At 40.9% G+C, this 24758-nt stretch overlaps 1 protein-coding gene across 1 annotated transcript in view; it reads right to left on the reverse strand.

Annotated features, from left to right (window-relative positions):
* The window catches only part of ndufaf2 (NADH:ubiquinone oxidoreductase complex assembly factor 2), a 29739-nt gene extending 5052 nt beyond the window's left edge, over positions 1–24687 (reverse strand). The window contains exon 1 of the mRNA XM_024001833.2: positions 24458–24687. Coding sequence (XP_023857601.1) covers positions 24458–24572 — 115 coding nt within the window. The 5' untranslated portion in view covers positions 24573–24687. The remainder of the gene's footprint in view (positions 1–24457) is intronic.
* Between the last annotated feature and the right edge of the window lie 71 nt (positions 24688–24758).

Raw genomic sequence — 24758 nt, forward strand, 5'->3', positions numbered from 1 at the left:
TTCAGCCTTATATCGTCCACATTTTTTTACAGTATTTACTATCATATTAAGGCTCACTTTGCTTGGTTTCTGGCTCGTTAAGTTGTTTTGAGCTTAAATCTTAAACTGCAGAGCCAGCTTAAGTTTTTTATAGAAAATGTTTACTCAATTTCATTACCGTAATGAAATCCGGGTCAATTTTGTAGGCCTTTAAATACATTACATTTATAAAAATAACTGACATATTTAATTAAAACCAATGAAATATTGGTTTAAAGTGGTACATATTCAAAGACAGTTATCAGTTCTGGGTATTCACATTACAAACTTGTCATAAAAAAATCTATTAAAAAAAAGTTGTCCGAGCACGTTTCTCATTACCGTAGCATTTCTGCACAAAGTAGAGTGTTTTTTGTATTACGTTTTTTCGACCCATAATGCATTACTAAGAGAAGCTCAAAGATGGCTACAAGATAAGCTAGTCTTTTCTCATGATTAAATTTGATAATTCACCCCCTTTATCAATTTTAGATTATCATTACCATAACTGTGTAATGTTTGAGCAAAATTATTGATTTAATAATTCACGGTATAACAGATTAGAAAGAGCATGAATTTATGTCAATAATCGCTTCTGCCATTGTTAACTTCTTATGGCTGGGGGCAGTATTGAGTAGCTTGGATGAATAAGGTGCCCAGAGTAAACTGCCTGCTACTCAGTCCCAGAAGCTAAGATATGCATATTATTAGTATATTTGGACAGAAAACACTCTGAAGTTTCTAAAACTGTTTGAATGATGTCTGTGAGTACATATGGTAGGCAAAAACCCGCAAAAAAATCCAACCAGGAAGTTGTAAATCTGAAGTTTGTAGTTTTTCAACTCATCGCCTATTGAATATACAGTGGGATATTGGTCATATTGCACTTCCTAAGGCTTCCACTAGATGTCAACAGTATTTAGAACCTTGTTTGATGCTTCTACTGTGAAGGAGGGGGGAATGAGGGCTCTTTGAGTCAGGGGTATGGCAGAGTGCCATGAGATGACCACGCGCGTTCACGTGAGAGTTAGCTTGCGTTCCATTGCATTTCTGATAACAAAGGAATTCTCCGGTTGAAACATTGAAGATTTATGATAAAAACATCCTAAAGATTGATTCTATACATCGTTTGACATGTTTCTACGGACTGTAACGGAACTTTTGGACTTTGTCTGCTCGCGCCTCATGAATTTGGATTACTGGGCTAAACGCGTGAACAAAAAGGAGGTATTTGGACATAAATGATGTACTTTATCAAACATTTGTTGTAGAACTGTGATTCCTGGGAGTGCATTCTGATGAAGATCATCAAAGGTAAGTGAATATTTATAAAGCTATTTCTGACTTCTGTTGACTCCAACATGGTTTTGTTGTCTGAGCGCTGTACTCAGATTATTTTCCGTAAAGTTTTTTTGAAATCTGACACAGTGGTTGCATTAAGGAAAAGTATATCTCTAATTCTATGCATAACACTTGTATCTTATATTATGGTTTATGATGGTTATTTCTGTAAATTGATGTGGCTCTCTGCAAAATCCCCGGATGTTTTGGAAGCAAAACATTACTGAACGTAATGCGCCAATGTAAACTGAGATTTTTGGATATAAATATGCACTTTATCGAACAAAACATACATGTATTGTGTAACATGAAGTCCTATGGGTGTCATCTGATGAAGATCATCAAAGGTTAGTGATTAATTTGATCTCTATTTGGCTGGAAAAATGGCTGTGTTTTTCTGTGACTAGGTACTGACCTAACATAAATCATTTGGTGAGCTTTCGTTGTAAAGCCTTTTTGAAAATCGGACACTGTGGTGGGATTAACAACAAGTTTATCTTTAAAATGGTGTGAAATACTTGTATGTTTGATGAATTTTAATTATGAGATTTCTGTTGTTTGAATTTGGCGCCCTGAACTTTCACTGGCTGTTGTCAAATCGATCCCTTTAACGGGATCTTAGCCGATCTCAGCCATAAGAGGTTAACTAAACTCGCTAAGGGCTTCTCATTACTGTAATGCCCATTTCTAATTACCATATGGTTTTCTGTTATGGTAAATAGACATTCAGTTACGGTAATGGTAAAAACTGTTTATGATTCATGTACAATGTAACTCCCATCACACTGTGTGTGCAACAGATACACTGCTAACCAAACAGTGCTATGTGCATGCACACTTGAATTAAAGGGTAACTACACTCAAAAAAAAAAATCTTTGATTTTCCCCAGACACCAAAAAATGGTATCCTGGGAAATAATTCTAAACAGCGCATCTGATAACGGTTCCATACTTAGAAAGAGGTGGAATCTAAAGATGGAACAACTAGGATGGGTTGCTAATATGACTAGGATTATGCCCTTGGCTTCTGGACAACGAAAAAAAAGTTGATATGAAAGCCAATGGAACAGGAGAGAAATGGTATAGCGGTGGGGCCAATAGGGAAGTAAATGGAAACAAATTTGCTCAAATTATATAATTACTCCTGTCTATGTATAAATAAATAAAATCATTAAAAATAGTACACCAGAAAGCATGATTTAGCCACAGAGGAATCGATGATCATTAGCTTCTTTTAAAAAAGGGCTGTTGAATTGTTTCAAATCACACGCTCGTAGGCCTATGCCTATTTGGTAAGCCCACAATTTGGGCAGTGCGTGGCAAAAGGCCTAGCTGATTATTGAGTTGCAGCTGTCAGTGAAAAGCATCTAAAATATTTGAAGATAATGTGTCGAGTACAATTTAAAATGTTGAGACAAGAAGGGGAGGGGTGTGTTGGCAAAGATATAGGCGAGTCTCTCTGCAGAATGGCTCCCGCCAGTTCTTGTGCATTCATTGTGTCAATTGTTTGCCCTTTGATTCCCACCCAGCAATTCGCCATTATATATGTCACGTGTAGTAAATGTTTCGTTAATCCCTGTCATTTGGTTACATACATTTCTGTTAATGCATGTATTAATTACAGTAATTTTCCGTACTCATTCTCCGAGTGGAATCGTTGTTTGCAGAGTTCACAACCTTCTACACTTGTGAGAAACAAGTTTTGGTTTATTTCATAACTGTCATTTTCGGTCATTGTCAATTTTTTCATTGTCTTTCGTTTGGAGTGCTCCATGTTAGCAATGAGCATGTGTACGGTTTCTCTGTCTTGATCATGTTGAGGGAGCGCACGCACCTGAGCACCTATAGAAGTACCTGGACGGCTGCGTAGAAATGTAGGAAAGTGTTTAATTTTTTAAAATATTTTTTTTACATCAATTGCGAATGATAATATATCACAGTAAGCTATTTGAAAAAAAATCCAACAGTCTCCCCCTCGATAATCACCAATCCTCCGTGTGAAAGAGCAATGGCTCCCGAGTGGCGCAGCGGTCTAAGGCACTGCATCTCAGTGCTAGAGGCGTCACTACAGACACCCTTGTTTGAATCCAGGCTGTATCACATCCGGCCGCGATTGGGAGTCCCATAGGGCGGTCACAATTGCCCCAGCGTCGTCCGGGTTTGGCCGGTGTAGGCAGTCATTGCAAATAAGAATGTTCTTAACTGACTTGCCTAGTTAAATAAAAATAAATTWAAAAAGTTATTGGCCTATAGACGGAGTTCCATGCGCTGATTTTCTTTAGCCACCAATGGATCATGGTGTATCAATATGTCCATTTGGCAGAGGCTGGTGATCTCACATTAGTTGACTTAATTTTTAGATTTGAATCATTTTAATTCCGATTTTTATGATTAACAACAGGATGATTTGAGAAATTAAAACACTATTGAAATGAAAAAAATCACAACTGCCACACAGAATGATAGAAATGGTAGGATAAATTGTAAGCTTTCCCAAACTTGAAACTCACCGCCTATGAAGTCTTTATAAAATAATGACCTCCATGTTTCCATGGTCGAACTTTGCCTATAGGCTACTTTGAAGCAAGGTAAGACATGCCTAATAATATTAAATAAAACAGTCAGGTTTCAACAAGTATGTTTTCAAAATGCATACTGCTTCTAGCTCACATTGTAAAGTGGTGGGTGACACGTTGACAGCCTGTTGCCTGCACTTGAACGGTGAATGGGAGGTGCGCTACAATTACCAGTTGAGAAATAAAAATAGTAGCGCTTTTTAATAGTGCACCAAAACTGTTTTTAACACGCGATTGCATTTAGAATTGTTGCGCATAAAAGCACGTTTTACTCCAGTAGCAACCACCTGAGGACCTGGTATATGTGTGCTGTGCGCTTGTGATCGTTGTGTTGGATAAATAAGATGCATGATGGCTAACAAAAATACACACAGGCCAATTTAATTCCAGTAAATGATGCAAATGAACCTATAGACCGTTAAGCAAGATGTCAAATGTATTTATATCAATGAATAAAAATCATTACTTTGCAATTGGATTTTCTTCTTCAACAGGACACTGGGATCCGAATATTATTTAAAAAAAATCAAATTCAAAGGTGAATACAAGATGATGCCGAAACGTTGGTGGTTTATACCCAATACATTACTGGGAGCTTACAGTGCCTTCAGAAAGTATTCACACCCCTTTGACTTTTTAAGATGGGATTTTGTGGCACTGGCCTACACCCAATACCCCATAATGTCAAAGTCAAATGATGTTTAGACATTTTTACAAATCAATTAAAAATAAAAAGCTTTATTGTATTGAGTCAGTTAGTATTACTCTTTGTTATGGCAAGCCTAAATACATTCAGGAGTAAAAATGTGCTTAAAAAGTCATATAATAAGTTGCATGGACTCACTATGTGTGCAATAATAATGTTGAACATGATTTTTGAATGACTACCTCATATCTGTACCCCAAACATACATGTAAGGTCCCTCAGTCGAGCAGTGAATTTCAAACACAGATTTAACCACAAAGACCAGGGAGGTTTTCCAATGCCTCGCAAAGAAGGGCACCTATTGGTAAGATGGGTGAAAAAAAAAAAAAAAGTAGATATTACATTTGAGCATGGTGAAGTTATTAACTACACTTTGGATGGTTAATCAATACACCAAATCACTACAAAGAAGCAGGCGTCCTTTCTAACGCAGTTGCCGGAGAGGAAGGAAACCCCTCAGGGATTTCACCATGAGGCCAATGGTGACTTTAAAACAGTTACAGAGTTTAATGGCTGCGATAGGAGAAAACAGGATGGATCAACAACATTGTAGTTACACTGCAATACTAACCTAAATGACAAAGTGAAAAGAAGGAAGCCCATACTTTAAAAAAATCTAAACATGCAATAAGGCACTAAAGTAAAACTGCAAAAAATGTGGCAAATAAATTAACTTCATGTCCTGAATATAAAGTGTTATGTTTGGGGCAAATCCAACAACACATCACGGAGTACCACTCTTCATATTTTCAAGCATGGTGGTGGCTGCATCATGTTATGGGTATGCTTGTCATCGACAAGGACTAGGGAGTTTTTTTTTGTTGATAAAAATAAACAATAGAGTTAAGCGCAGGAAAAATCCTGGAGGAAAACCTGGTTCAGCCTATTTTCCAACAGACACTGGGAGACAAATGTACTTTTCAGCAGGACAATAATCTAAAACACACCTCCAAAAAAACACTAGAGTTGCTAACCAAAACAACATTGAATGTTCCTGAGTGGCCAAGTTACAGTTTTGACTCAAATTGGCTTGAAAATCTATGGTAAGACTTGGAAATGGCTGTCTAGCAATGATCAACAATTAACTTGACAGAGCTTGAAGAAATGTTAAATATTGCAAATATTGTACAATTCAGGTGTGCAAAGCTCTTGGAGACTTACCCATAAAGACTCAAACTGCAAATCAATGCCAAAGGTGATTCTAACAGGGGTGTGAATACTTCTGTATTTCATTTTCAATACATTTGCAAAAATTCTAAAAATATGTTTTCACTTTGTCATTAATCGATATTGTGTGTAGATGGGCGAATAAAAAAACGAAACAATTTTAAATTCAGGCTGTAACAACAAAATGTGGAAAAGTCTAGGGGTCTGAATACTTTCCGAATGCACTATACCTCTTTCCTTTCTTATGTTCTCCTCAAGCAGCTCTGGATTTCTGTACAGTTGCTCTTTATGCTTATCCACCCTAGCTTTTGATGCAGCCCTCTTCCTTTCTTTAGTAACAAGACGTTTGATTAATCAGATTGTTCTGTTTTATTAGACTACTACATTATTACAGTACACAACCCCTAAAGGGGCATTACACAAACAAATGTTGTTGTTTTGAGTGTGTGGACAGGTGTCTTTTATACAGGTAACGAGTTCAAACAGGTGCAGTTAATACAGGTAATGAGTGGAGAAGAGGAGGGCTTCTTAAAGAAAAACTAACAGGTCTGTGAGAGCTGGAATTCTTACTGGTTGGTAGGTGATCATATACTTATGTCATGCAATAAAATGCTAATTAATTACTTAAAAATCATACAATGTGATTTTCTGGATTTTAGATTCCGTCTCTCACAGTTGAAGTGTACCTATGATAAAAATTACAGACCTCTACATGCTTTGTAAGTAGGAAAACCTGCAAAATCGGCAGTGTATCAAATACTTGTTCGCCCCACTGTATCTCAAAGTAATGGCTGGATTGCCATAACATTTATTGTGCACAATCAAGACCCCAAGTGGAAGAAACCTATTGACCTTTCCTCTAGCGCCACCATCAGGCATTTTCATTTTGTTTTCCATTTTCCATTTCCACTTTCACAGCTGCTTATTTTCTGGTTGGCATGTATACTTAGTTCAAAAATCTGCTGCGGAATTTATTATTTTGTTTGTTACATCATTCTATAGATGATGTAATTTATTTTAATTGAAGAGTTTAATGTATATTTATTTTAAGTTATTCATTCATGTTAAGAGAAGTTTCCATTCAAGAATTTTACCATTAAAATGACATTTAGACTGTAAAAGATGGCCTTTAGCACATTTCTTATAGAGGGTATAAGTCTTGCATCAAATAGTGAATTCCACTGTATGCAGAATGTTGCATGCATGTCTGCACAGTGTTATATTTTCACAGCTCACTGTCAGTAAATATCGTGCAGTAAATATTGTACTACAAGAGAGTGCAAGCCTGCAAAGGTAAGAGTTATTTAAAGCTTTGAATGGGTCGATTGGGTTCTGGAGCTGTGTGGTTACAGCAATTGCGCACGGTTGGTGTGGCCTGTGGTGTTGAGGCCCAATGTGATATCTTTTCATGGGTCCCAAAATCCCTGGCGGCACCCCTGCGTTTATCTACTTACCCCTGTATGAAATAAATACTAAAAAGAAACCTTCAATCTCCTTTTTGAGAACGTTCCAGTTACATCATTTAGGCTTGCCTCCCCCTCACTCACCAGGGGGGCACACAGTCCCCCGTCATGTTCCTGCGCACACACAAACAAACAGGCCCAGATTAACCTGCAGGATGGGAGGGAGGACAGTGCTGCTCACCATGAAGGACGAATGCAGTGCATCAAAGGAGAGGCCACGCACAATCAGATTAAATCCCTCCTCATGAATATTAATGAGCCATCTCACCGGTCTGAGCGCGATTCATCTGCGAGGCTGCGATGAGACCAGGTTGAGGGAGGAGCGGAGGGAAATGGATGGATGAGGGGTTGCCGTGGCAGCGAGAGCGGCAGCCAATCAGTGTGTTTCTCCTCTGTTCTGAGGGATGATGTGCTGTGAGTGGGCTCTTTGAAACCTGAACAGACCCTGTTAAACTCCCATCATCTGCTTCAACACCCAACACACCCCTATGCCTCCACACACACACGCACACGCACGCACAGTCCAAAGACGTTCTACTGAGGGGGACCTGACATGCTTTTTACCCTCTGCAATGTCATCCATGACACAGAACTGGGACAGTACCGTACATCTATCCATCCATCCAGCACTCCGAATCTTGAATTAGTTTAATTTTTTATTAATTATTTTGTCCAGAAGCTTTGACCAGAGCCTTTCTCCTGCCTTTGCTGTGAGCTGGCTGTAGAGTAGTCCTGTCCTAAACCTCTGCATGGCAATGGACAGTTTTATGAAGAGAGTGATCTGATAAGGAGAAGAAATACAGGTGCAGCCCACCTCACCCACCCAGCTAGTATAGTCCACCCTACCCCACTCACATCTTACCCTCAATATCCTCCCCCTCGTCCTTTACAACAGCTAATGTGTACTTAATTCGCCACACATCAGCTCTCTCTAGCCGCTACATTCATAATGTAGAGAGCCCCCACCCCGCACACACACTTTTCAGTCAGATAAGTAGCCTAGATTATTATGCAACCTTCACATGTAATCTGTAGTGGTGGGCTCCACTCAGAAGCAGTGATGTCATTGTTCTAGACGTTCATTTCAAGCTTGGCCACCACCTATTAACACTCTAAAGGGCTGTCGGAATCATTCACCTCACAAACCACTGCATCTTACTGTTACGTTGTGGAACAAGGGCTATAAAACAGGTAGTGAAGCTAGTCTTTTTGTATGGATGCTGACCTGTTTCTCGCTCTGAGCTGTATGTTGCTTTGCCCACCCAGCACACGATGTCCATAAAGAGAGCTGTCCACCCCTTTCTATTCTCCTCCATCCATCACACCATTCAACAAACCCCTCTCTTTGTCTTTCTGCCACCTCCACCTTCTCTCACTCCGTACTCATCTGTTCCTTCCACCTTCTCATGTCGCCCTCTTTCTGTCAGTATCCTCCCTTCTCTCTCTCTTCCCCAAATCATCATTTCTGTAAGTAATCCCCCACCTCTCTCCCCCTACCGTCTTATTTCCCCCTTGGTCAGAATAGCCCCTGTATCCATCTCCCTTCCCTGTATCTCTCAGCCTGTTGGTTTTATGAGAATAATGTGAATTCAAAAAGCAGTGGAGCAGATTTGAGGAGCGGAGGAGGCCGTCTGTCTTTTCCGTCTGACCTGTTGGCTTTCTGACAGACAGAAGTGTCAAGCCCTCTCAGTCCAGAGCGAACCCAACTGACTCAGATTGATGCCAGCCAACTCCCTGCAGCAAGTAGCTCAACTGGAAAACAGACTCAAAATAACCTTATTTGTTTTCTCCTCTCTTCACACATAGGCCCAACGTCTCTCCATCTTCGATCCCTCGTTGAAAGAGAACAGAAAACAAGCCTCGGCAGAAAATGGACTCCTGAGGTAGCCTAGGAGGTTATGCCTGGTGGTATAGAAATAACCATTAGGCCTACATCGTATACTGTAGCCTATGGACATTTCCGTGGATAAACCCCAATGAGCACTAACACAGAAGTTCATAGGAGCACATCAAATTTGGTGTCAAATGAAAGCGAAGGGTCTACATTTTTCCACCCAACAAATTTGGGAATAGGCCTAAGCAAAGGCTTTGTTTCCTGGAAAAGGGGTCTTAGGAAACATCTAGCAGAAAAAGTATTTTTTTTAAAAGGTCCAATGCAGCCATTTGTATCTCAATATCAAATAATTTCCGTAACAATTAAGTACCTCACTGTGATTGCTAAGAAACCATTTTAATTTAAAGAAAAAAGCAATTTCTCAAGTAATAATTTTGCTAGGACTGTCTGGGAATGGTTTGAGTGGGGAGGGAAAAACAGAAAATGTGCTGTTATTGGCAGAGGGGTTTGGAACTCTTTCTCATGGGTCTATTAAGTAAATTTACCGCATGATGATGTCACCATGGAAGGCCAAAACTCCCTTCCACCAAAACAGGAAGAAATTTCAGGTGGTCTTTTCAAACAGCTCTTACAATAAAAGGGCATTATAATAAATTTACACAATATTATTCCAACCTCATTGTGAAAATAGTCCATAAAACATTAAGAACACCTGCTCGTTCCATGACAGACTGACCAGGTGAAAGCTATGGGCCTGTCACGCCAAAAAGTGTCTCCCCCTGCATCACAATGGGATTCGATGAGTTCTAGCTTCTGTTGCTAGGGTTGTTGTTAGAACTTGCAAAATTTTGACCGGCCTAAGTAATTAACCAAAACGTCCATTGCCATGCTGGTTGATTGGCTCCATTTTTACTTCGTAGCGGTCGCAAAGGACGGAGGCCTCGGGCAGAAGTGGTTCTATTTCACCTCATAAGTGCTCGCTCAGTCCGCGCAACATTATTACCTCAGAATTTCTCACCAAGGACGGTGTTTTTGACGGCGACTACCTGCTGACTACCTACTGCTTCAGAGAACCGAAAAGAGAACCCTTTGTTTACCATATATTTGTCTTTATACAGTTCATTCAGAAAATATTCAGACCCCTTGACTTTTTCCACTTTGTTACATTACAGCCTTATTATAAAATAGATTTTTTTTWAATTTWAAATTTTATTTTTTTATTTTTTTAATCTCAGCAATCTACACACCATAACCCAGGCGTTGAGATTTTTTTTGCAAATGTATAAAAAATAAACTGAAATATCACATTTACAGAAGTATTCAGATCCTTTACTCAGTACTTTGTTGAAGCACCTTTGGCAGTGATTACAGCCTCAAGTCTTCTTGGGTATGAAGCTACAACCTTTGCAGACCTCTATTTGGGGGAGTTTCTCCCATTCTCTGCAGATCCTCTCAAGCTCTGTCAGGTTGGTTGTGGAGCGTCGCTGCACAGCTATTTTCAGGTCTCTCCAGAGATGTTCGATCAGGTTCAAGTCCGGGCTCTAGCTGAGCCACTCAAGGACATTCAGAGACTAGTCCCGAAGCCATTAATGCATTGTCTTGGCTGTGTGCTTAGGGTCGTTGTCCTGTTGGAAGGTGAACTGTCGCCCGAGTCTGAGGTCATGAGCGCTCTGGAGCAGGTTTTCATCAAGGATCTCTGAAGAATTGTATCATGGCGCCGGAGAAGATGGCTGATGTTTTACGTGCTCTAACCAACAGTTTTTTGTTCGTTTTTTGCGTTGTTTGTAACTTTTTTAAAACTTATTCTGTACATAATATTGCTGCTACCGTCTCTTATGACCGAAAATAACTTCTGGACATCAGAACCGTGATTACTCACCACGATCTGGCAGAAGCTTTTTTATCTTAAACGAGTTTGACGTGAAGGACATACTACTTTCCTGGAAACAGGCACATATCCCCGTCATTTGTGTAAAGAGAAGACGAAGAAAAAGAGGACGGAGGTCGGCTGCCTTCTGAGAATTCGTAGGCGATCAAATAAACCCCCACTGCCTTCCGTTCTACTAGCTAACATGCAATCACTGGAAAATAAAATCGACGACCTCCGAGGAAGATTAACTTCTTATGGCTGGGGGGCAGTATTGAGTAGCTTGGATGAATAAGGTGCCCAGAGTAAACTGCCTGCTACTCAGGCCCAGAAGCTAAGATATGCATATTATTAGTAGATTTGGATAGAAAACACTCTGAAGTTTCTAAAACTGTTTGAATGATGTCTGAGTATAACATAACTCATATGGCAGGCAAAAACCTGAGAAAAAAATCCAACCAGGAAGTGGGAAATCTGAGGTTTTTAAGTCTTTGCCTATCCAATATACAGTGTCTATGGGGTCATATTGCACTTCGTAAGGCTTCCACTAGATGTCAACAGTCTTTAGAACCTTGTTTCAGGCTTGTACTGTGAAGGGGGAGCAAATAAGAGCTGATTGACTAAGTGGTCTGGCAGAATGCCATGAGCTAAGTCAGGCGCGAGGCCGCGAGAGCGAGCTGCGTTCCTTTTCATTTCTAAAGAGAAAGGAATTGTCCGGTTGAAACATTATTGAAGATTTATGATTAAAAACATCTATACATCGTTTGACATGTTTCTACGAACTGTAATAACTTTTTTTTACTTTTCGTCTGAACTAATTGCTCGCGCACTTGGATTACTTACAAAAAGGAGGTATTTGGACATAAATGGACTTTATCGAACAAAACAAACATTTATTGTGGAACTTGGATTCCTGGGAGTGCATTCCGATGAAGATCATCAAAGGTAAGTGAATATTTATAACGCTATTTCTGAGTTGTGACACCTCTCCTTCTTTGGAAAATTGCTGTATGTTTTTCTGTGACTTGGCGCTGACCTAACATAATCGCAAGGTGTGCTTTCGCCGTAAAGCCTTTTTGAAATCTGACACAGCGGTTGCATTAAGGAGAAGTTTCTTTAATTGTGTGTTTAACACTTGTATCAATGTTCATGATGAGTATTTCTGTAATTTGATGTGGCTCTCTGCGTCCCACATATCCCAGAGAAGTTAACAGCTTCTACCCCAAGCCATAAGACTCCTGAACATCTAATCAAATGTCTACCCAGACTATTTGCATTGCCCACCCCCTCTTTTACGCCGCTGCTACTCTGTTATTATCTATTTATAGTCACTTTAATAACTCTACCTACATGCGCACATTGAGGGGTGGTGCCATGTTTCCTCCAAACGTGACGCTTGGTATTCAGACCAAAGAGTTCCATCTTAGTTTCATCAGACCATAGCATCTTGTTTCTCATGGTCTGACAGTCCTTTAGGTGTCTTTTGGCAAACTCCAAGCGGGCTGTCATGTGCCTTTTACTGAGGAGCGGTTTCCGTCTGGCCACTCTACCATAAAGGCCTGATTGGTGGAGTGCTGCAGAGATGGTTGTCCTTTTGGAAGGTTCTCCCATCTCCACAGAGGAACTCTGCAGCTCTGTCAGAGTGACCATCAGGTTCTTGTACACCTCCCTGACCAAGGCCTTCTCCCCGATAGCTCAGTTTGGCCAGACGGCCAACTCTAGGAAGAGTAATTTAAGAATGATGGAAGCCACCGTGTTCTTGTCAGCTGTGGGAACTTATATAGAGAGGTGTGAGCCTTTCCAAATCATGTCCAATCAATTGAATTTACCACAGGTGGACTCCAATCAAATTGTAGAAACATCTCAAGGATGATCAAATGGAAACAGGATACACCTGAGCTCAATTTCGAGTCTCATAGCAAAGGGTCTGAATACCTATGTAAATAAGTTTTTTATTTTTAATAAATTTGCAAACATTTCAAAAAACCTGTTTTCGCTTTGTCATTGAGGTTTTGTGTGTCGATTCTAATAGATAACTGGAAGGATTTAGCTATGTACAACCATTTTCCATCTAGCTAGTTGGTCATCTACATGTTGCCATCTATACATGTCTATTATGTTGAGGTATCTAGCTATAAATTAAACCTGATCAATCAAATGGATAGGTGTAAGCAATTATGGTAATTCCAACTTCCCTTAAATAGACACAGAAAGGGGAGGGGGGGAGTGAGGATTAAAGAGAGCAGTGCAAATTTACTTAAGACTTGAGTATTTCAACAACTCTTCTCTTCCAACTTGTTAGGCAATCACATGTACCTACAAGGGCAGGATGGCCAGCCACACAGGAGGGTGATTTTCAGTAAGGAGGAGAAGGAGGCCGTGCTGACCGAGATGCATGCTGGCCATTTCAGAGTGAAGTGCATGGTTGCCAAAAATCAACCTACGCTTCTTCTGGCGTGAGRTTGTAAAGGATGTGGTTAGCTGGGCATGTGAAATAACCTTTTGTTTATCAATCACATTCTATTATACGTGAAATTATKATGTTTTTAATGAATGTCATATCAGAGAGCACACAATGTTTCAAATTGTCACGTTGTGCTTGAAGGTAAGTACCTGTCTAGCCTGCCAGAAGTTTGAGAGGGCGAAGACTGTGGCGCCGGAGTTGAAGCCCATCAGTTGTTTCACCATGGCACATGGACGGTAAGTGTCACAATTCACATTTTGCCCTGATAAGTTGTTTTGTAATGGTTGCTTTATTTGTTCACAGCAGAGTTCAATATTATAGAATGTGAATGTGTCAGTATCCTTACAAACATCTGCATATTGTACGACACAAATACGGGTAAGAATAAAGYCATCTTCTCTAACACTTTAAAATGTTACGGGTTAACCTCATCGGCCCCTTCACGAAATCCAGGAATGGCAACAGCTGGTGTCTGACGGCAACCGAACACTTTACCAAGTGGGTGGAGGCAATACTCATTAAGGCCAGTAAAGGAAGAGAACGTGCTTAACTCTAAAATGTCCTTCTGTACCCCATTAAAAAGGGTGCTTGAAACCAAAATGTGATTTTCATTTTGTATGATACCCATCAAGGACGAGACTGGCGAAGCCACATAGGCTATTTACACCCACGGTTCTCCTGAGGTCATCTTGACTGACCAAGGTCGTGAACTCTGGAACTCTGGAACAAGGTACGGATGTTATAGGTTATATWCTGTCACCAATGGATTGTTTTGTTTGTTTTTTACAATTAGTTTTTGTTTTTCCGTCGTACATGATCAGACATACACTACATGACCAAAAGTATGTGGACAACTGCTCGTCAAATATCCCATTCCAAAATCATTTACATTAATATGTAGTTGGTCCCCCTTTGCTGCTTTAACAGCCTCCACTCTTCAGGGAAGGCTTTCCACCAGATGTTGGAACATTGCTGCGGGGACTTCCATTCAGCCACAAGAGGTCGGCACTGATGTTGGGCGATTAGGCCTGGCTCGCAGTCTGCATTCCAATTCATCCCAAAGGAGGTCGGGGCTCTGTGCAGGCCAGTCAAGTTCTTCCACATCGATCGTCAAACCATTTTTCCTGTATGGATCTCACTTTGTGCACAGGGGCATTGTCATGCTGAAAGAAGAAAAGGGCCTTCCCCAAACTGTTGCCACAAAGTTGGAAGCACAGAATCGTCTAGAATGTCATTGTATGCTATTGCGTTAAGATTTCCCTTCACTGGAACTAAGGGGCCTAGCCCGAACCATGAAAAACAGCCCCAGACCATTAATCCGCCTCCACCAAACTTTACAGTTAGCACTATAAATTGTGTCAGGTAGTGTTTTCCTGGCATCTGCCAAACCCAGATTCATCCGTCGGCCTGCCAGATGGTGAAGCGTGATTCATCACGCCAGACAACACTTGCGTTTCCACTGCTCCAGAGTCCACTTGTTGAGAGCTTTACACCACCCCAGCCGATGCTTGGCATTGCGCATGGTGATCTAAGGCTTGTGTACGTCTGCTCGGCCATGGAAACCCATTTATGAAGCACCAAATGAACCGTTCTTGTGCTGACATTGCTTCCAGAGGCAGTTTGGAACTTGGTAGTGAGTGTTGCAACTTAAGACAGATGAATTTACGCGCTTCAGCACTCTGCGTTCCTGTTCTGTAAGCTTGTATGGCCTACCACTTCACGGCTGAGTTGTTGTTGCTCCTAGACGTTTCCACCTCACAATAACAACACTTAACGTTGACCAGGGTAGCTCTAGCAGGGCAGAAATTTGAGACACTGACTTGTTGGAAAGGTGGCATCCTATGACAGTGCCACGTTGAATGCCACTGAGCCCTTCAGTAAGGCTATTCTACTGCCAATGTTTGTCTATGGAGATTGCATGGACGTGTGCTCGATTTTATACACCTGTCAGCAACGGGTGTGGCTGAAATAGCCGAATCCACTAATTTGAAGAGGTGTCCATATACTTTAGTTTTTTTTTGTGTATTTCAATATCTTACATTGTCAATAGATACAGTTGAAGTCGGACGTTTACATACACTTAGGATGGAGTCATTAACTCGTTTTTCAACCACTCCACAATTTTCTTGTAAACAAACTGTAGTTTGGCTAGTTGGTTAGGACATCTACTTTGTGCATGACAAGTCATATTTTCCAACAATTGTTTACAGACAGATTATTTCACTTATAATTCACTGCATCACAATTCTAGTGGGTCAGAAGTTTACATTCGCTAAGTTGACTGTGCCTTTAAACAGCTTGGAAAATTCCAGAAAATTATGTCATGACTTTAGAAGCTTCTGATAGGCTAATTGACATCATTTGAGTCAATTGGAGGTGTACCTGTGGATGTATTTCAAGGTCTACCTTCAAACTCAGTGCCTCTTTGCTTGACATCATGGGAAAATCAAAAGAAATCAGCCAAGACCTCAGAAAAGAATTGTAGACCTCCACAAGTCTGGTTCATCTTTGGGAGCAATTTCCAAACGCCTGAAGGTACCACGTTCATCTGTACAAACAATGGTACGCAAGTATAAACACCATGGGACCACGCAGCCGTCTGTCTCCTAGAGATGAAAGTACTTTGGTGCGAAAAGTGCAAATCAATCACAGAACAGCAGCAAAGTACCATGTGAAGATACTGGAGGAAACAGGTACAAAAGTATCTATATCCACAGTAAAACAAGTCCAATATCGACATAACCTGAAAGGCCGCTCAACAAGGAAGAARCCACTGCTCCAAAACCGCCATAAAAAAAACAGACTACGGTTTGCAAATGCACATGGGGACAAAGGTCGTACTTTTTGTAGAAATGCCCTCTGGTCTGATGAAACAAAAATAGAACAGTTTGGCCATAATGACCATTATTATGTTTGGAGGAAAAAGGGAGTGCTTGCAAGCTGAAGAACACCATCCCAACCGTGAAGCAAGGGGGTGGCAGCATCATGTTGTGGGGGTGCTTTGCTGCAGGAGGGACTGGTGCACTTCACAAAATAGATAGCATCATGAAGGAGGAAAATGATTTGGATATATTTAAGCAACATCTCAAGACAGTTGTCAGGAAGTTAAAGCTTGGTCGCAAATGGGTCTTCCAAATGGACAATGACCCCAAACATACTTCCAAAGTCTTGACAAAATGGCTTAAGGACAACAAAGTCAATAATAGAACATGTGTGGGTGGGCAAGGAGGCCTACAAACCTGACTCAAGTTACATTAGCTCTGTCAGGAGGAATGGGCCAAAATTCACCAAACTTATTGTGGGAAGCTTGTGGAAGGCTACCCGAAACATTAGACCCAAGTTAAACCATTTAAAGGCAATGCTACCAAATACTAATTGAGTGTATGTAAACTTCTGACCCACTGGGAATGTGATGAAAGAAATAAAAGCTGAAATAAATAATTATCCTATTATTCTGACATTTCACATTCTTAAAATAAAGTGGTAATTCTAACTGACCTAAGACAGGGAATTTTTACTAGGATTAAATGTCAGGAATTGTAAAAAAAAAAAAAACGGAGTTTAAATGTATTTGGCTACGGTGTATGTAAACTTCCAATTTCAGCTGTGTTTCCTACCCCCTCCAAGTTTGTTTGATTGGACCAACCAGACCCTCAAGACTGCCATGGGCAAGTCCCTTGACGTACCAGGAACGGTGGGAGGACAACATGAAGGTAATTCTCTTTGCACACAACAGCAGCGTCCAGGCCTCCACCGAGGACTCGCTCTATCACCTGCTGTACGCACAGGAGCTGCAGCTGTTTACCGAGGTRAACAATGCAATTGCATATACCCTGTCCCCTTTAACTCTGCTCCTGTTCTCCTAACACTGATATTTTTGTCTTCCTAGGGTTACCTCTGTGGAAGCCAGCAATCTTCTCCAGTTGGACGGTCGACCACCGAAAGCTCTGACGCCATACACTTCGTTGAAGCCCAATAGACAAAGTATGTTAAGCTTTGGTTGACACTTGAAAAAGCAAGAAATGGTAGTTATGCTGAGCTTATAAACATCTACCTCCTTCAATTTACTTTGCCAAAATGACTTCAGGACCATCGACTGTCCGAGCCACCCAGGAGGTATCCCATCCACCAGAGCCAGTCTGATTCTCAGAGGGGGACCAGCTTGAAGTAGGCTATACTTTCAAAAACTGTTAAAGTACATATCTCCAATTTATAACAATGCACTAATCCATACATTTTCTCACAGTAAAGTGTAACCTGTGTGTTTGCTTGTTTACGTCTGTCTCTTACCCTGTTCCCTTTAACTCTGCTCCTGTTATCCATGACCTAGGGTTTCTGCCAAACACACAGACGTGGATCCACCTAATGTCCTCCATTACCAACCACCCTCCAACTTTTCATTACATCTACAGCTACTGTAATTGTCATTATCTGCTAAGAAAGTTCTTGCTCTATCATACTGGGCACATAATATGTGAGATACACAGATGAACTAAAAACACTAGCACTGCAAACAGTCAGAGCAAAGAGAGCAGCAGTGCCTGGACTTTGCAGTCTCCCTGTTCAAATCCCCCTTTCCGAGACTGGCTGCCTGTTGAGAACAAGTCTAGGATTACCATGTGAGTGTACAAATAATCTGTGAAAATAAATTAAATGACAACTGTACCAAAAATCTAAACGTTTATATATTTAAATCGTAAATGGTCGGCAGATTGGTTTTCACAGCTGTTTCACAAGGTGTTCATTATTGTAAATTGTAAGGTATCCCTTGACGGTATTTGTTAGTTCCACATTATTCAGTGTCGTATCCTAGGACCTACAATATATATTCAACCACAAAGGTGTACTAATGAGCTATGCGAGAGAAAACAAATCATAAGAGGACAAATTAAATATTATTTCAGTGTAGATAAAGGAAGGGCAGCTTAAAATAAAAACATGCCAGCCAAACAAACCAGTGTATGACTCAAACGGATTTGCATATGGAGTGGAAATTAGCTGACTGTGATCTGTAACGTAAGTAACACTGTGTCATGCAGATTACACTTGTTCTTTGCTATTTCCCGAAATGTAGCAATGTTTAAGACATGGATTTCATGTTGTAATGTTAACACGGTACCCAAAAGTAGTGTTTTCATCTTATTAGCTAAACAAAGCTTGTTTAAACAGTAAAATTGTCACAAAAATCAGCCTTGTTTGCATAGCGGGATGAAAATAATGTAATTTAGGGGGCAATTTTTGGGGGCTGGGGGCCAATATTTGGTATGAAAGGCCCCCCCGGTTACATAAAACATCTTAAGTGCTTACCTTAAGGAATAATTTTCCCTTACCTAAGAGAATTGTTTAAGAGCGTTGCACAGAGCCCTAAAATATTTCCTTAGGTAAGGGCATACTTAACCCTTAAGGAGTTTTACGGTATGTATGACAGAAAGAGTATCTGGTTACCATGGAGACGGCCTGATTCACTAACTAAACCTTAGAGAGAAATTCTCTCTCACAAAATGAAAGCTATTTTGCCAGCTAGCCAGCTAGCTTAGTAGCCATGGATTGTGCACCTTCCACTGTTTAGCTAAGTAGCTAGCTGGTTGATGTTTTCCTTTTGTAACCAGTGCAGATGAAAGTAACAGTCACCTCCACAAATGCTGTTGACATTGATATCCATACTGAATGAAGCACTTAAGGGTGCCCATGAGGTCCTGTAATTTAAGGGTGAAATTGACCTTAAAATGTTCTGTGCAACAGACTTAAAGTTAAGGAAATTAAGGGGAAAATTTACTTCAGGTGTTTTATGCAACCGGGCCATGATCCTTTGTTGATACTTGTTAAATCCACTTCAAAAATCAGTGTAGATGAAGGGGAGGAGAGAGGTTAAAGGAGGATTTTTAAGACTTGAGACATGGATTATGTATGTGTGCCATTCAGCTGGTGAATGGGCAAGACAAAAGATTTAAGTGCCTTTGAACAGGGTATGGTAGTAGTTGCTAGGCGCACCAAAGCTGCTGGGTTCTTCACGCTCAACAGTTTCCCGTACAGTAGAGAACAAACTAGAGATGGCGGGTGTTAGACTTCTTTCTTGTGCTTTTTGAGGTGCAATGACACGTTATTAAATCTAAACCTGTTCCAATAAAATAACACTTAAGGCCTGGCTAATGTGTGTCCATAGGAGGATAACATTGCATGCAGCTAGATGAACTTGGCATGATGATGGGTAAACAACCTTCATTGAAAACCAAAGCATGGCAACGCTGCCATTCAATGAAGATGATTTAATACCCCAGGCAGCTTTTGGTCATAGGCCTCCATGACAAACCCAGTGCTGGCGTTGAAGAGAGGCCTACAGCTTCCTTCATCTCCCCCTGGGGACAGCTTGTGGCTGAGTAAACAGCCTTTTGGACCCCAGTCGCTCTCGGCTGTGACTTCTTCCATGGAATATATGCAGCCCGAATKAACGCTCCGATGACACACAGCCATCTGTTGTTGTGTTAAGTGTGCTAAGGCATGAAGTGTTGAGAATTCACTAGCTCGTTCTCTTTAGGTTTGCAAACGTGCACGCGCACACAACCTCCCCTCCCACACTAGACAACCTGAAAAGGCAGAACCAACCGAAAGCCTTTCAGTTTTCACTTCATGGAACAGAGCCTCAGAATCAAATAAATAATAGACAAAGGGAGAGGATAGTAACAGGAGGACAAGTCAATGCCTCTTTTCTCTCGCACAGTGTGGTGCACCTCTGAAGCCCTCAGATTCCTCCTCGCACAGCGCACGGACCAATAGATTAAAACTGCATAGCATACAGCGCTAAGTGAATAGCACTAAAAATACATCCTTTTCACTGCCACATGAAAGGGGCTGCCTTTCCCCTGTCCACTATTGAGCAGCCACTGATTCCAAGACAAAGGCTACACCTCCTCAAAGAGGCAAGGGAAAAAAAWTTGCAATCATACAGGCAATTATTTTCCAATCCGCCTGCAGCGGGCGATAATGTCAGCTCTCCTCTCCGCTCTCCCTAAATAAGAGGGGATGGGCGTCAGTGCTGCAGCCCGGCTGCCATTAAGACAAATGGGCCAATCTCCAGAATGCCTTGCTTTCTTCCAGTCAGTGTGATAGGGCGTCCCTGCAGTGAGGTTGAGCCAGTCTGGGTACATACAGTATAGAGACACAGAAAGACAGAGGAGCACAGAAAGGGATAGGCTTATGCTCTGTGTTCATACGGACAGCCTGGTAGCCAGATCTAGGCCGAGTTTGCCTTCAGCCAACTCCTTTGTTGTTGTCATGTTTGGAAACAGATCTGGCTAACCAATAGCCACCAGGCAGCCCAGGCTAGGGACATGGAGTTAGGCCTACTTTTCATATCTATGGCAGAGGCATAGATAGTCTGTTCTGTGTACTCATTCCATTTATCAGATAGAAATGCTAAAGGAGAAACAGACTGGCTAAGCCAAAAGGAGTTAGCTAAAGCTAGAATGGACTGGCAACCAGGCTAAAAGAGGCTCTGTGTACATTTACAAGGGTACTGTAGTATGTTGCTGGGCCCAGCCTTTCACATAACACAACCACTCTGATATTCTACACAGCTCTGGACAGGCATCAAAAAGAGCTGGATTACAGGGAGAGAGGAAGGGAGGGAGTGAGAGAGAGAAAAAATAAAGTGATAGAGGGGGAAAGTGATAGAAGGGAGAGGATAGAGATAGCTTGAACAATATAACACTGGAATATTTTCCCCTCTGCTTTTTCCAATTCTGTCCTGGGCAACCGAACACAACACCCAGCATTATATTACTTACGCCCCAGTTTCATACAGCCCAACAGATTGAGAGGGATAGAAAATAGGAGCACTAAAGTACAAAAAATAAATAAATCAAAGGAGGACTGACGAATAGGGACAGGTGAATAGATTGAGCAGATAGTTGAGAGAGAGAGAGTTACCTATGATTTTACTAAAGAGAGGGGGAGGGAGAGAGAAATAGTTTCCTCCTCCACCTGCATTGCTGTTGTAAAGAGCCTGCAGTCTGTCTGTGCAGTTTAAGATTTTTTTWAAAAGAGCAAGACGTATGAACTTAATAATACATCCCCTTTATTTCTACAAGGTTGGAGCGAAAGAAAGAGGAGAGATCGCGTGCGTCAGTGGCGTAGCGCAGTTTCGCAGGGGCTCCGCGCAAGGTCCGAGCAAGGCAATATGTAATACAAATCTCCAAACTTATCTTTGTTTAGTTTTATAGCACTACTAAATGCTCTAATTTCGTTAGCATTATGACCGGTTTTCCTAGATTTAGAACATAAAACAACACTTCTAAAGCAAACATTATCCCTTAGGTCCTGCACGGCAAATACTTCAAATTGTTCAAACATGTGTTGCGGAATAGTGATGAAAATATTTTTGCAGAATATTGAGAAGAAGAAATAAAAGTTTAAGGGCGTTAGCCATCCGTGACGGAGTTGACAAGCCACTGACTGAGTTGACAACAGATACTCAAAACAGACATGTGTCTTTAAAAATAAAAAGTTCAATACAAACATTTGCAAAATATGGAAAATGATTGATTTGTAAATCCCCAATAAAACAAACATTCTATCAGATTTGTCCGCACTGACGGAGTTGAGTTGACATTAGACAAAAATCGGACAGATTTTTTCTTTTTCATTCACACAGTAGCAATTTAGTTTTCCTCAGCTGCTTTAGGGCTTTAAAACCTAGTTAAATGTCACATATTTGAACCAAAAAGCATATTCTATTTGAATCTATCAGGCAGAAGGAGTTGACAGTTTATAGTTGCGACTATGGTGATTCCAATATTGTTCGTTTAAATCTATCAAAAGTAGAGAACTTTACAGACCATGAGTGTTGTAGTTGCACTACATGTAATGAGGACATGGGTGGGAGGGTGTAAAGCTTGTCGGGGCTACGGGGTTGTGTGCTACGCCAATGGTGTGTGTGGTAGTAGCCCTGTGGTGAGGAAGAGTGAGTGGAGAATCAACCATTATGACCCGTGTCATTACACAGCCAATATGTGATGACATARGTCTGCATGTACTTGAGGCCTAGGCTATTCATGCACAAGAGGTCCCATTGAGAAATCACCGTATGCCTAATGACTGAATAACAAAAGAGGTCTTCCCTGTGCAGTAGCCTAGGCCTAGACTGTGCTGAACACAGGCCTCTACGACGTTTGAATACCCAGCCACCTACATGCTTTGAAATAACTTACGGATAACTTCACGTTAATAAATAAGACGAGGTGGGCAGATGTCTCGCAAACAAACATGACGACAACAACAAGGCAACAGTAAACATGTCGTCCCCCACAAATGACGCAGTTAGTGAGTGAATGGGTACCAGGCCAATATCTCCTCGCTAAATCCTACACCACGAGAGGGAGATCATCTTGGTAAATTAATAAAGCTAACATGGGTTTACGGATTGAAAATGCAGACCTAGTCAAACCATTTCAATAGGACGAGTGTGGGCGGACTGGAGCTCTCACTACATCGAGTTGCTGTCAGTCGATACTGTAAAATGTTAAACCCTTACCATGTACCTATGTTTGTCCTGTGTAAAATCGGGCCTGTCTTTGTTTGCTGAAATCCACACCAACCGTTTCCTAGTTTCTATTGCTCTAAAATGGCAACTCAGCGCGAATGCCCCAATTTAATCTCAGATTACGTAGGGTAATCTACATTTTAGAGCAATTGAAACTAAGAAAAGGTTGGTGGTTGTATTTGACAAAAGTTTCATTCAAAAGTATGGATTTAAGCAAACAAAGACAGGCCCGACTTTACATAGGACAAACATACGTACACTGTAAGCGTTTAAGATTTTACAGGTATCAACTGACAGCGACTCAATGTAGTCGGAGCTCCAATCCACCCACACTAGTCAACGCTCAACTCCCTTGTACGTTGAGATTTCTGAGCAAAGATCAGGTCCCCCCCCATCCATACTAACCGGATTCATTATGATCTATCTAAAAGGCAAAACTGATCCTAAATCTCCTCTCTCCTAGATAGTACTGACACGTGAAAGGACTGGGTGAATTTCAATCACATTGTTTTGCATTTTTCAAACTAGATGCTGAGACAACACACACTCCTTACTTATAAATTGAAGAAGGATGTATCCCTGCTACAATGTCAAGCCTTGTCAAGTCATTGGTGAAGGAAAGGAGACGAGGTAAGGAAGCTATTTCAGTCTACAGAACAGCCTGAATGTCCTCGACCTTGCCTACTAAGAACCTTGCTACCTGAGGGACAACAGTGCCTAGTCACCACAGCTTAGTCTGCTGACTCACATCTGAGGCTTGGCTTATATATTAAGCTACATACACACCATCTTTCTCAGCTGAGAAATATGACCTCATTCTACATCCTCAAACAAAGGTTGAATGGAAATGTCTGAAGAGTAGAGAGAGATTAATTTATTGTAATTATGTGACAGGGTTGCAGTGCCATATTTTGATGGCATTGATGATGGTATGTTTTAACAGAGATGGGCTTCACTGAGCTTTGACGTGTCAAATGTGTTTCAATTAACATACAATGAAGAGGAGTGTATGGAATTTATTGAAGAAACTGATGTGATTTGTTTGGGATATATCAAAACAGGTACACGTCCTCCATCTAGTGGTCATATCTTACATGAAACAAAAAGCAACAGCCAAGATCTCAATAACATGTAGCAAAGAGATCAGAATTCAATGCCACGTAATAATCTCGATTAAAATTAAATTGTGTAGGAAGATTTGGTCACGGTTTGAGCTAGCTATAATTTTACATATTAAAACGAATATTTGCTAGCTAACATAGCAACTGTTACATTTGCTTACTTTGTAGCCTATACCATTTACTGTAACGTTAGCTAGCCATCTAAACCGTGTAGCTTCTAGTTAAAGTAGGTGGCTAATAAATCTGGAGAGTTCCAGAAGATAGCTAACGCTACTTATAGCTAGGACAACAATAACGTAACAGAGGTGGCTGTCTAGGTCAAAGTTTCTAGGGATGAGGTAGCTAAAGCGTTAGCAACTTACCCGTCCAAGTTTTTTGCTCGGGCTGCAAGTAATATTTATTTCCTAAATGGTCGGTGCCCACATGTTCTTTTATCAACCCAAAGCTCCGGCGTAATAGACCCCCGATCCTGCTCATATTWAAAAAAATATGATATAGCTATCGGGCTCGTATTTTTCACCACACAACCTCAACTATCAACGCATGTTCAATTGGATTTGTTGTTTATGCAATCTCCCGTATCTAAAACGTATCTAAAAACAGACAACAGTAAGATATGTTTTAATTGGATGGCAGAATCAGAGGAACCAATCAGTGCACTTG

Source organism: Salvelinus sp. IW2-2015, linkage group LG15 (genome assembly GCF_002910315.2).
Source record: "Salvelinus sp. IW2-2015 linkage group LG15, ASM291031v2, whole genome shotgun sequence".
Taxonomy (NCBI): Eukaryota; Metazoa; Chordata; class Actinopteri; order Salmoniformes; family Salmonidae; genus Salvelinus; species Salvelinus sp. IW2-2015.